Consider the following 12971-nt stretch of genomic DNA (forward strand, 5'->3'; position numbering starts at 1 on the left):
GACACGGCTCAGCCCGCAGGACGCGACCGGAGGGGTCCCGAGAGGGGGGGACCGGGGACGTACCGCGAAGGAGGCGGCGGCACAGAGGCAGATCTGCTTCATGGTGCTGAGGAGGAGGCGGCGGGCAGCCATAAACCCCGCGCCCCCCGCCCGGGCCAGCACGCCCACCCCAGAGCCCGGCTCGGTCCAGCATCGCCGCCCGGGCGGGGCAGGGGCTGCCGCAGTGGGAACCGGGACCCGCCTCCCTCCATCCCTCCGTCCCTCCCTCCTCCCCTCCCTCCCTCCCTCTTTCCCTCCTCGGCATCCCCGCATCCCGCCACGGAGCATCCCCCCAGCCAGCGACCAGCACCCAGACTGGTCCCAGTTCCTGTGGGAAGGGTTGAGGCGGGGTGGGGGGACAGTTTTCCCACCCCAAGCTCAAGCGAGGTGTCGAACCACCCCCAAAGCAGGGTTGAGCATCCTCCTGCCCTGTCCCCCGGGTGCCTGTCGCCCGCCCTGTCACCCTGTGCCCCCGGGGCAGAGCCCGTGGCCCGTGCCAGGCGGCTCCTGAATAATTGAGGAGCATCGACTCCCTGCTTGCACGGGCTGTGGCAGCTGGAAAGCTGGCAGTTGTCACCAGGGAGGGGACAGGGAGGGGACCTGCGACCCACTTTCCCTCTCCTTTGTTCTGTCCCGCTCCCAGGGATGGCTCTGGGAGCACTGGGGGTGCGCTGGGGGCTCGATGCCACCAGCCAGGGTGGCAGTGCCAACCTCTGTGGGGCTGCTGTCCTCGTGGGGAGCGGCCACCCCCTGTCCCAGGGGGTGTTCCCATGTCCCTGTGGCACTGGGGACATCCTGGGGAAAATCTCCACTTCTTCAAGTCCCTGTAGGACCTGGGACATTCTGGGGCAGGTCCCCATCCATATCCCAGGGCAGGTTCCTGTATCCCTGAGGACATCCTGGAACAGGTCCCTGTGTCCCCATGGACATCCCAGGGCAAGTCTCTGTGTCCCTGTGAAACCTGGGGACACCCTGGAGCACATTCCCATGTCCCCAAGGACACACCAGGGCAGGTCCCCATGTCCCTGGGGACATTCCAGGGCGGGTCCCTGTATCCCTGTGTCCTCATGGACATCCCAAGGCAGGTCCCCATGTCCCCAAGGATATCCCACAGCAGGTCCCTGAGTCCCTGTGGACATCCCAGGGCAGGTCCCTGCATCCCTGTATCCTCATGGGCACATCCCCGTGTCCCTGTGGATACCCCCATGTCCCTGTGGACATCCCTGTGTCCTTGTGGACATCCCAGGAGAGGTCCCCATGTCCCTGTGGACATCCCAGGAGAGGTCCCCGTGCCCCAGAGCCCCCCAGGGACGGCACTCACGTCTCCCTTCTTGAACTTGGCCCTCAGGCTCTTCATGGTGGCTCCAGGCTCAGCCTTGTGGCACCTGCTGGGGGGACGGCCGTGCTGGAGGGTCTGTCCCTCCCCGGGGACAGCTCAGCCCCCCCCCAGTGCCACCCTTGCCAGCCCTGTGCCCGTTGCCAGCCCTGTCCCCGTTGGTGTCCCCGCAGCCGCAGCGGAGCCGGGAACAGGAGCCGGGGAGTTGGGTTACGGATCGGCTGCGGTTACAGCCTGGGGAGGCTGTTGGGGAGGGGTCTGTGTGTGTGTCTGTGTGTCTGTCTGTGTGACCCTGCAGGGACAGGGACAGGGGACAGAGGGGACATGGGTTGGAGGGGCAGTCGTGGGGGGGCTCAGGTTGGGCTGCTCAGCCCTCTCGGGGGTCTGGGGCTGCAGCTGGTGACAGGCTGAGTCTTGATGGTTGGCACCCCCTGAATTTCCTTGGCATCCCCCTGTTCTTCCCTTGGCACCCCCCTGTCCTTGATGTACCCCTGCCCTTCCCTGGCACTTGCTGTCCACCTCCTGACCTTGGTGCCACCTCCCGGCCTGGCCTGACACCCTTCCCTTCCCCTCCCTGGCATTCCTGGCCTCTCTCTGGCACCCCCTGCCATTGCCAGCACCCTTTGCCTTCCCTGACACCCCCTGAACTTCCCTGACACCCCCTGACCTTGGTGACACCTCCTGGCCTGGCCCGGTACCCCCTTCCCCTCCCTGGCACCCCCTGCCCTTGCCAGCACCCCCTGCCTTCCCTGACACCCCCTTCCCCTCCCTGACACCCCTGAACTTCCATGGCACCCCCTGTCCCTCCCTGCCATCCGTCATCCTGCCCTGGCATCCCCCTGGGCATCCCCCTGGGCGAGCTTTGGGCAAGGTTTGGCTTTGCCCGACACAAAGATGGCGGCGGCGGCGGCTCTTTGGGGGCGTGTCCTGCTCAGGCCCCGCCCCCCTTTGGGCTCCGCTTCCGGCCGCGGTGCGGCCGCGCCGATGGCGGTGAATTACGCGGCGGGGCTGTCCCCGTACTCGGACAAGGGCAAGTGCGGCCTCCCCGAGGTGAGCAGAGCCCGCGGACGGGACCCTCCGACCGCCCGGGGGGGAAATCTGCTCACCTGGGGGGGGAACTCCGACCGCCCGGGCCCCCCCGCCCCAGCCTCCCGCGGGCCCTGCCCCGGCCCGGCGCGTTCCCATGGCAACCGCGGCCGAGGGTCTCGCGGGGACACCCGTGGGGAGCCCAACACTGGGGAGGGACCGAGCGCTTTGTGTGTGCCCAGCCCTTCCCCGTGGAACCCTCTTTGCCCCCCTCCATTGCCCCTTCCATGGCCCCCCTGGCCCCATCCAGCTGCTCCCTCCTTGTCCCCCCCAGATCCACCCCGGGGCTCCCTCCTTGCCCCCCCCCTCAGCCCACCCCATGTCCCCCTCCTTGTACCCATCCAGGCCCATCCCATAATTCCCTCTGTGTCCCTCTCATCACCCTGTGGCTCCCTCCTTATCCCCTCAGTCCCACCCCATGACCCCCTCCATGCTCCCCAATCCCCACCTCGCGGTTCCCCCATATCTCCCTCAGGCCCATTGGAAGAGACCTGAAGGATTATCCATCCCCACCCCCTGCCACGGGCAGGGACACCTCCCATTAGCCCAGGTTGCTCCAACCTGGCCTTGGACACTTCCAGGGATGGGGCAGCCACAGCTTTTCTGCCCAACCTGTGCCAGGGCCTGCCCACTCTCCCAGGGAGGAATTCCTTCCCACCCCCACGTCCCTCCATGCCGGGTTTGTGTCTTTGGCCAGATTTTCGACCCCCCGGAGGAGCTGGAGCGGAAGGTCCGGGAGCTGGCGGAGCTGATCCGGAGCTCCTCCAATGTGGTGTTTCACACAGGGGCAGGAATCAGCACGGCCTCGGGGATCCCTGACTTCAGGTAAGGGGATGGCACCACCTCCTCCAAGTCCATCTTCCAGCTTGGAAAGCTCTTGGAAAGCTCTGGTTTACCCCAGCCAGATCTACTTCATCCATCCACCCATCCATCCATCCATCCATCCATCCATCCATCCATCCATCCATCCATCCACCCATCCATCCATCCATCCATCCACCCATCCATCCATCCCACCAGTGCTGGACCCAGCTGTGAACACCCTTTTTCACACCTCCCTGATGTTCAGCTCTTCCCCCAAAGTCCCCTCCCGTGCTCTGCTTGCATCAACCACCAGAACCCTGGCGTTCCACGACCTCCCTTCCGCAGGGCCTGGCTCATCCCACACGGATGGGAGTCTGAGCCCTCCCTTCTCCCTCTCTCCCGTGCCTGCAGGGGCCCCAATGGTGTCTGGACTATGGAAGAGAAAGGGCTCTCCCCAAAATTCGACACCACCTTTGAGAATGCCAGGCCCTCCAAGACTCACATGGCGCTGCTGGGGCTGCAGAGGGTCGGAATCCTGAAATTCCTGGTCAGCCAGAACGTGGATGGCCTGCACGTGCGCTCAGGATTCCCACGGTACTGCCCCTGCCTTTCCTGGCCCCCGTGCAAAAGGGATTTGATTCCCAAGGAATCTGATGTGGGGAGTGAAAGCTGGAAGGGGATGAACCAGCTGGAATTTTAGAGGGTGTGGTTCCAATCCAGAGGGGGGTGGAATGGAATTGTCCTCGGTTGTTGCTCTCTGGAAATGCTTCTTGTGCACAGGAAGAACAAGGTCGTGGAATTGTAGAATCCCAGAATGGTTTGGGTTGGAAGGGACCTTAAATCCTATCCCATCCCACCCCCTGCCCTGAGCAGGGACATCTCCCACTATCCCAGGTTGCTCCAACCTGGCCTTGGACACTCCCTGGGATGGGGCAGGGCCCTGGGGGTGGGAATCTGGATCCAAGCAGGAGATGTGCAGCTCAGAGCCGTGCTCAGGGTCCTTCCCACCCTCTCCATACCCATCCAGAGGGGTGGAGGCACAGGAGGGAGGATGGGAACGCCTGGAATGGCTCTGGGTGCAGAGATGTGTCTCACCCCAGCTTCCCAGAGCTCTCGGAGCGCTGGATCCTGGGCTGCCTGGATTTGCTTCACTGAAATTCCAGTAAAACCAGTGCTGGGCCCCAAAAAAAGCCTTAAAAAGCACTTAGCCTCTCGATAAACCTGGAAATCTCCACGAGCAGCAAGAGAGAGGGAAGGTCCCGTGGCTGGAACTGCTCCGACTTACCGGTGCTCTCCGATTCTCCGGCGGCGAGGTCGGGATCCCACGGAGGATTCCCAGGGATTCCGAGAATTCCCTCTGCGGGAAACTGCGACATCCAAGAGCTGAGGGTACCAGAGCTCCAGTCCCTTGCGTGGAGGGGGGAGAACTGGAGTGGCTGTTCCAAAGATGTCCTCGAAGGAACCTGCCTCTCCCTCGGCCCTCGTGACAGCCGGAGCTTTGCCCTCCACGAACCCCAGCCCGTTCTAAAAGCCATTCCCGGCACTTTAGAGCAGCCAGGGATTGTCTGGGGAGGGAAAAGTGCTCAGAGCTGCCTGAGAAGGGGAGGGGAGAGCAGCAGAAAATAAAAGGAAGGGAAGCACTGAGGCTTGAAAGATGCTGAGTGTCTGGGACTGACGTTGGTACCTCCGGGGTTTTTATGTTGAGGCGCTGGAACAGATTCCAGGAGAATCTGGGGATGCCCTTGGAAAAATGAGGATGTAAAAAGGGAAACAGGCCGTGGACAACAATCTCAGGGATATGGTGGGATTGTTGGGGTGTCCTGTGCAAGGCCAGGAGTTGGGCTGATGATCCCTGTGGGTCCCTTCCAACTCAGGGTATTCTGTTATCCCTGGAAGTGTCCAAGGCCAGGTCGGAGCAACCTGGGATAGTGGGACCTTTAAGGTCCTTCCCACCCAAACCATCCTGGGATTCCATGAGTGGGGGATGAGAATGAGGATCCTGAAGGAATGTCGGAGAAGATGCTTCTCACAAATACCTTCAGCCACCTCTGGCTGAGCAGAGCTGCCTCCAGGGGGTATTTCCTGGGATTAAAAACCCCCAAGTCCTTCTCCCAGCACCACCTTTGCCTGTTTAAACTGAACAGCCCTGGGAAAAGGAACTGGGGATGGGACTGCCACCAAAACAAAGCCTGTGCTTGAGTAAGTGCTGCTGAACTGGGGCCAAACGGGGGGAAATCAAGTCAGTCCTGTCTCATCCCCCCCTGGAGGAGGTTCCCAGGCGTGGTGGGGTTTGGAGGAGCACAGGGAGGGGGTGGCTGTGCTTTCCTCTGCCTTCTGCACCGAGCCCAAAGGGACTTTCAGGCCAAACGGGTTTCAGAGGGCTGGGGTGGCACAGGGACAAGAGAGGTGCTGAGGAAAGCAAAGATCCAGGTGCTACCGAGGAGCAGAGATTTGAGCTGGATCGGGGGCTGGAATCGACGCTGCAGGTGGAAGCATTAAAAAGCCAGGACATGCTGTGTCCCTCCTCAGTCCCTGCTGGGGTGGCCACAGGGAGATGAACCCACCCTTTGGCAGAGCTGGAATGCAGGGAAGCCCTGGTGAGGGAGGAGGGGGGTTGCTCCAGGGCTTTCCCTTTCCCACCTCACACACTTGTTGTCCCTCCCGCAGGGACAAGCTGGCCGAGCTCCACGGGAACATGTTCGTGGAGGAGTGCGTGAAATGCGGCAAGTACGTGTGGGAGGGGCTTGGGGGGGATTTCCACGTCGAGGTGGGGGGCATTGCAGCCCTTCCCCGAGTGCCTGGCCCTGAGTGGGTCCGTGTCTCTGCAGGCAGTACGTGCGGGACGCCGTGGTGGGCAGCATGGGGCTCAAACCCACCGGCCGGCTCTGCAGCGTCACCAAGGCCCGTGGGCTGAGGGCCTGCAGGTAGGGCTGGCTCCCTGCAGGTAGGGCTGGATCCCTGCTGGAATGCTGCACATGGGATGTCTCTTGGAGTGGCCAGCAGCTCCTCAGGGTTAGGAGAAGCGGCTGAGGGTGCAGGAAGGTCTCGCAGCGCTGCCACGAGGGAGGGTGGGACACGTCTGGCACCTCTGCCAGGGCAGCTCTGCTGTTCCCTGCCTGGCAGGGGAAAACTTTGATCCCTGTGTGTGATTTCCAGAGGGAAGTTAAGAGACACTATCCTGGACTGGGAAGATTCCCTGCCCGACCGTGACCTCACGCTGGCGGATGAAGCCTGCAGGTAACTCTGGGAAGTGGGAGGTGGAACTGGATGAGCTTTAAGGTCCCTCCCAACCCAAAGCATCCCGTGGTTGTGGATTTTTGTCTCCTCCCTGAAGGAAAGCCGATCTCTCTGTGACCCTGGGGACCTCCCTACAGATCAAACCCAGTGGGAACCTCCCACTGATCACCAAGAAGAGAGGAGGGAAGCTGGTCATAGTCAACCTACAGGCAACCAAACACGTGAGTGAGAGTCCTCAGCACCCTGTGCTGCTCCTCTCCCCTCCTGTCACCTCTCCCAGGCCCAGCCCAGCTTTGTCCCTGTCCCTGTCCCCTCCCAGGTGGGAGTAAAACCTGCAAGTCCTGATAAACACTTGGAAATTGCAGGTAAATCTCAGAATGGTTTGGGTGGGGAGGGACTTGAAGCTCATCCAGTCCCACCCCCTGCCATGGGCAGGGACACCTTCCACTGGACCAGGTTGCTCCAAGCCCCATCCAACCTCATCCAAGAGAGCTTTAAGAGAGAATAAAAACTCAGCCCAAAGCCTGATGTATCCTCTGGTGAATCAAAGCCCAGTGAAATCATGGAATATGCAGAGTTAGAAGAGACCCATCAGGATCATCCAGTCCAACTCCTGGCCCTGCACAGACACCCCAACAATCCCCCCCTGTCCCTCAGAGCGTTGTCCAAACCCTCCTGGAGCTCTGGCAGCCTTGGGGCCGTGCCCACTGCCCTGGGGAGCCTGGGCAGTGCCCACCACCCTCTGGGGAGGAAAAACCTTCCCCTGAGATCCCACCTGCCCTTCCCCCCAGGACAGACAGGCCGACCTGCGCATCCACGCCTACGTGGACGACGTGATGACGAAGCTGATGAAGCACCTGGGGCTGGAGGTGCCCGAGTGGACGGGGCCGGTGGTGGTGGAGAGCGCGGAGCTCCCGAGGCCGGAGCAGCTCCTCACGTCCCCCGGGAAGTGGCTGAAGGAGGAGCCCCTCTCCCAGCACAACGGCACGGGAATGCCACGTGCCGGGAATACGCCGTGTCCTGGGAATATGCCGTGCTCTGGGAAGGTGCTGGTGGAGGAGCACCACGAGGGGCTGAAGCAGGAGTGTCCCAGCCCGGACACGGGGCTGCCGCCGGTGAAGAAGGTGAAGGTGGAAGCTCTCCTGAGCTGAGCCCTGGACTGTTCCCTCTCTCCAGACTCTCGTCCGTGCCGCTTTTCCTACCGACTTTTTTTTATACCCTTAAATATTGTCCCTTTTTTTATGTAAGTATTAAACACACTCGAAGCACACGTGGCGGGGCAGCTGCACCCACGGAAGGCCTTGGGAAGGGCCTTGCTCCTTCAAGTGTCCCAAGCTCTGGGTTCCTTTCCTGAGAGGAGGCAGCTGTGGGGCACAGCTGGAGCTGGGGGCACTGGGATGGTGACATGGGATCACTGGGACAGCTGGCACCAGGTGGTGGTTGGGATGAGCCCATCCCATGGTCTGGGGGATGTGGATTTTCCCAGAGCAGCTGCCCCTGGATCCCTGGAAGTGTCCAAGGCCAGGTTGGAACAACCTGGGATAGTGGAAGGTGTCCCTGCCCATGGCAAGGGGTGGCACTGGGTGGGCTTTAAAGTCCCTTCCAACCCAAACTGTTCCGTAATTCTGTGATTCCATGTCACTTGGTCATGGAAGGGGAGTGGTGCTGGCTGGATCCCAGTTGGACACAGGGCTGGGAGCTGTGGGATGTGCCCTGGTGTCCCACTGGGCCTGGCCACTTGTCCCACCTCTCCTGGGCCCCACTGCCTCAAGGCAGTTGGGCTTGAGGCCCCCCTGGCCCAAGGCTCCTTGAAACCTTGTGGATCACCCCCTCTTAAATTAAATCAGCTGGATTTTTTTCCAAAATAACTTGTATTTGGAGATGAAAATAAAATTAAAAAAAAAAAAAACCAACAAAAACCAAACACCAAAACAAACCCAAACCAAACCCAAGAACAAAACCAACCAGTTGCACCATCAGCAGAACCAAGCAGCCCAGGGCCCCTCCTGCTCCCTCAGCCCCATCCTGAGCGACCCCTCATCCCTTCCACAACTTCCACTGCACCCAGGGGGCAGGAGCAGCCCCTTCCCTCCCAGTAAGGCCAGTGGGAAGCAGCCTCCCCTTCCCACTTCACAGTCACAAGCAAAGCCCAGCGGGTCCAGCAGCTGGAGGCACGTCCTGCAGGGCTCACCCCGAGGGCTGGTCCCGGAGGGGCTGAGGTGCTGTGTCACCCCGTGGCGTCCCCCGTGGTCCCTGGGTGTGCTGCTAAAGCTCCTCCTCCGGCTCCAGCCCGGCGGGATGGCCGTGCCCAGCTTTGGCCCAGGCCAGCCCTGCCGGGCTCTGCTGGGACGCGGGGCTGTCCCCTGGCACGGCGTGGGTGCCACCCCCAGCCCCACCGCTCAGCCCCTCGGGGGCCTGTGCCGGTGTGGGTGTGTCGTTCCTGAGGGACACTTTGTCCAGGTGTGTGTGGCCACTGAAAGCTCCGTGCAGGGTCTCGGGGGCCTCCTGCAGGTGCTCCGACCACAGGGGCTCCCGGGGCTTCTCGTCCCCGGGCTGGGGCTGGCTGTGAACCACGCGGGAGGCGGCCGCGTTGTGCAGCGACCTGGAGAAAACTGAGCGCCAGGGCACAAGGGTCAGGGCCTGGGGTGGGGCCTGTGGGCCTGGCACTGCCCTGGCACAGCCCAGTACAGCCCTGGCACAGCCCAGTACAGTCCCAGCTCAGCCTGGCACAGCCCCAGCACAGCCCAGCTCAGCCTTACCTCGCACCGGCCTGAAGTCTCCGTTGGGCTCGGCCTTGCTGGGGGCGAAGGGGCTGATGGAGGGGAAGACGATGAGGGTGAAGGAGAGCAGAAGGACCTGGGGACAGAGGGGATGTCACCACACAGCAGTGGAGGGGGACCAGGGGCTGGGACAGCTCCCAGGGAGGGGCTGGTGACAGAACCATGATTGTGTCCATCCCTCCATCCCTCCTGGTGCTTGTTCCCCTGCCAGGGCACTTCCATCCATCCCTCCCTGCATCCACCCATCCCTTCATCCATCCACCTACACATCCCCACCCTCCATCCCTCCCTCCCTCCATCCAGATATCCTTGTGTTCTTCCTTCCCTTCATCCATTCATCCCTGCTTCCACCTATCCCTTCATTCACCCATCCCTGTCTCCATCCCTCCATCCATCCATCCATCCATCCCTCCAATGCCCCCATCCACCCCTTCCAGCTCATCTCCACAGGTCCCCCTTCCCATCCCGAGGATCCCGGGGGTTTGGAGCCCCACACACCGCCAGGCACGTTCCCGTCTGCGCCGCCTTGTTGCTCGACTGTACCACGAGGGCCTGGAGCTTCTTCAGCTGCTCCAGGAGGGACCTGGGAACAGGGAGAGCCCGTGAGCCCCCCAGGCCCCTCCAGCAGGTTGTCCCAACCACATCCTACCCCCCACTGTCCCCACCCCACCCTGGGAACACCTACGAGTTCTGCTTCTCCAGGTGCAGGACTTTCCTCTGCAGCTCCTGGTTCTGGGCCGTGCACGCCGACATCCTGGGGCGCAGGGAGAAGGGGTTGGGATCAGGGGGACAGCTCGTGGGGGGCTGGCTGTGCCCCCCAGGGTGTCCCCATGCCCAGGCTGAGGGGTGGGGGCCATACCTGCTCTCCAGCCCATCGATATATTCCTTCTTCTTCTTGCGGCTCTCCTGAGCCGACTGCTTGTTCCGGATCTTCCGCCGGATCTTCTTCAGCACCCGCTCCTCGTACTGGGGAACACGAGGGGGAGTAGTCAGGGATGCCGGGGATGGGACCCCCTCCAGCCCCACACCCTCCCCAGGCGTGCTGGGACCCACCTTGGTGAGGGGCAGCTGTGTGGGCAGGGTCACCCCCTCCTTGGCCAGCAGCTTCTTCTCGTCCTCCGTCAGCACCAGCTCCTGGAAGGGGCCCTGGTTTGGCCGGAGCAGGGAGCCAGGAGCCTGTGGCTGCTGTGGGAACAGGGAATGGGCACCCCAGGGAACCACGGGGTGGGGACAGGGATGGGATCGTGGACCAGGGAGGTAAAACCTCTGTCTGTGGTGTAGGAATGGGGATAAATGTGGGGATAGGGATGGGAATGGGGGGATCAGGAGGGGCCAAGGCTGCAGGCAGGGAGTGTTGGGGACACAGGGACAGGGACTCACGTTGTCAGAGCTGCCTGAGAGCAGCAGGTCCTTGACGGTGAGGGCGCAGGACGGTGGCGGGGACACCACGGGCAGGTCCTGGCTCTCTTCCAGGAAGAACCCGGGGTGCCACATGTCTGGGGGAGGGCACAGCAGGGCTGTCAGCTGTCCTGTGTCCCCCTCTGTCCCTGCTGTCCCTCCCCCAGGGGTGCTCCCTGCCACGGCCCCAGAGCTGGGCTGACCCGCCGCCCAGTCCGTGACCCCAACTCTGCCCCCCCAAACTGTCGTTCTGGTCCTGCCCCAGCCCCTCCCTCAGCACCCTGTGCTGCTCAGCCCCCCTAAACCCTTCTCCTCATCCAGCCTCCCCCACCAACACCAGTCTGCCCAGTTCAGCCCAGTTCCCAAGCTCTCTCCACTCACCAGTCCTCCAGACCTCCCAGTTCTCCCCAGTTCCCTCCAGTCCCCTCAGCTCCCCCAATCCCCTCACAAGCCCCAAAAAGCCCCCACCTGCCCCACCCCTCTGAGCTCCCCAGTGCCCCCAGCCCAATGTGGCTCACCCAGGTCGATGGAGACCTCGGGCTGCAGGACCCCAGACCCTGCTGGGATGGGCTGAGCCCGGCAGGGGTTGGTGTAGGGGTACAGGACCTCTGGGGGACCCCCGTCACAGCACCTGGGGGGGCTGTCGTGCTGGTCCGAGGGGGGGTCCTCGGAGACCCCACTGTCGCTGGTGGCCGGGGAGCAGCTGGGCGAGTCCGACACCGAATCCCCGGAGCCCAGGATGGAGCTGAGGAAGTCCTCGCTGTCCTGGGCATGCTGTGGGGACACAACACCCATCAGCACGGGGCACTGTCACCCTGGGGTGCCCATGGGACATCCCCCCCAGCCCGGGGCTCTCACCCTGCCCTCGTGCCAGGCTCCCGGCGGCGTTCCCAGCTCCACCTCGCGCAGGATCCCGTCCTGCCGGTCGAACAGAAGGTCCAGCAGGTCCAGGCTGTCCAGGCTGCCCACACTGGAGGCCATGGCTGGGAGGTGACACAGTGTCAGTGCCCCTGGTTGTCCTCCCCTCCACCCCACACAAGCTGCACAGGCCTGGGGACACACGGTGGGGGCAGTGGGAGGGAGCAGGGAGTGGGTTTGGGGCTGTCTCTGCACAGATGTGGGCACAGCTGGCAAAGCCCTTCATGTGTGGGAGGGAGAGCACAGGGTGTGGGGGCTCTGGGTAAGGCAGTGCCCCACTACTCACCCCCCCCACCACCTCCTTCCAGCTGCTGAAACTCCCAAATCCTCTATTTTTCCCCCCAGAATGGCCCAGCCAGGGGCTCCCCCAACCCCCCCCTTGACTCCCTGAGGGCAGGAGGGGCTGGGGCAGCTCCCCCTCCAGCCCTGGCCTGGGGGTGACCACTCTGGGAGGGCAGGGTGGGCACTCTGGGTGGGAAGGGGAGGGGAGAAGACTGAGGAGGGGACCCGTCCCCAAGGACAGGATTCAGCCCCAGGGAGGGGACTCAGTCCCTCAGTGCCACCCCAGGCACTGGTTGACACCCCAGACTCAGACAGAGCCACCAGGCCAGTTGACCACTTGCCCACCTGGCCAATCAACCCACTGACAACCCAACTACCCCACCAGCTGACCTACTGACCAACCGGTTGACCAGTCAATCAGTGAGCCCATCGAGAAACAGTCCAAGTGGTCAACCCGTTGACCAAGTGACCAAAGGATGGACTGACCAAAAAGCCAACAGACTGACCGATGGACTGACCAGTCAACTCTCAGGCTGACTGATCACCAACGCACCACTCAACCCAACACCCAACCCAACCTCCAACTGCTCTTCCCAGCCAATTAACCCCAGGCTCAAGTGTCATTTACTGGGATGTCTGTCTGGCCAACCCAGGCACAGGAAGGTTTTATTGCACCCTGTCCTTCACCCTGATGGTCCCCTGGGACCCCACTGAGGGCCATACCTGGGTGAGATCCCATGGATTGTCCTCTCAACCCTCTCTGAGCTCTGAGGTGGACACCAAGTCCAGCCTCCTCTTCCTCCTCCTCCTCCTCCTGTGTGATGCCCTGACCACAGTGGCAAAGTTTAAACTCCAACTGCACAGAAATAAAGTCCTGGATTGCAAAATGTCCCTGATTGGGGCCGGCAGGCTGTGATGGACCCGTAACTCATTAGCCACATGTTTTTGTGCTCCCTTGCCAAGCAGGGCAGGAGGGGCTGGGACAGCAGAGCGAAGTCCAGGTGCTATAATTGTCCATGAACCTTCACCCACTTTTGGGGACAATTTCCCTTTTTTTTCAGACAGGTGTCTCGGTGTTAAATCCCATTTGG

General features: G+C 62.3%; 3 protein-coding genes across 5 annotated transcripts in view; 1 reads left to right on the forward strand and 2 right to left on the reverse strand.

The window, feature by feature from the left end:
* ANKRD24 (ankyrin repeat domain 24) overlaps positions 1–1501 on the reverse strand; it is a 9304-nt gene extending 7803 nt beyond the window's left edge. Inside the window, exon 1 of the mRNA XM_027905233.1 lies at positions 1361–1501. Within this exon, the coding sequence (XP_027761034.1) occupies positions 1361–1396 (36 nt within the window). The 5' untranslated portion in view covers positions 1397–1501. The remainder of the gene's footprint in view (positions 1–1360) is intronic.
* An 829-nt stretch (positions 1502–2330) lies between these two features.
* SIRT6 (sirtuin 6) lies at positions 2331–7772 on the forward strand. Its single transcript, XM_027905246.1, has 8 exons — positions 2331–2425; positions 3159–3286; positions 3677–3859; positions 5933–5992; positions 6094–6189; positions 6422–6502; positions 6600–6723; positions 7294–7772. The coding sequence occupies exons 1-8, from the start codon at positions 2360–2362 to the stop codon at positions 7651–7653; spliced, it is 1098 nt and encodes a 365-aa protein (XP_027761047.1). The 5' UTR covers positions 2331–2359; the 3' UTR covers positions 7654–7772.
* Positions 7773–8433: 661 nt separating this feature from the next.
* On the reverse strand, positions 8434–12965 carry CREB3L3 (cAMP responsive element binding protein 3 like 3). 3 transcript variants are annotated; one of them, XM_027905236.1, is made up of 10 exons: positions 12609–12965; positions 11539–11668; positions 11199–11454; positions 10663–10778; positions 10336–10467; positions 10142–10248; positions 9968–10036; positions 9781–9865; positions 9262–9358; positions 8434–9114 (listed from the first exon to the last, which is right to left on the reverse strand). In XM_027905236.1, the coding sequence occupies exons 1-10, from the start codon at positions 12617–12619 to the stop codon at positions 8768–8770; spliced, it is 1350 nt and encodes a 449-aa protein (XP_027761037.1). In that variant the 5' UTR covers positions 12620–12965; the 3' UTR covers positions 8434–8767. The 3 variants fall into 3 exon arrangements, with proteins under 3 accessions (XP_027761037.1, XP_027761038.1, XP_027761036.1); XM_027905237.1 differs by having other exon boundaries at positions 10336–10464; positions 11539–11663; positions 12604–12965; XM_027905235.1 differs by having other exon boundaries at positions 11539–11663; positions 12604–12965.
* Between the last annotated feature and the right edge of the window lie 6 nt (positions 12966–12971).

Source organism: Empidonax traillii, unplaced genomic scaffold (assembly GCF_003031625.1).
Source record: "Empidonax traillii isolate 1590-97213 ecotype Southwest subspecies unplaced genomic scaffold, ASM303162v1 scaffold1133:size178786, whole genome shotgun sequence".
NCBI lineage: Eukaryota > Metazoa > Chordata > Aves > Passeriformes > Tyrannidae > Empidonax > Empidonax traillii.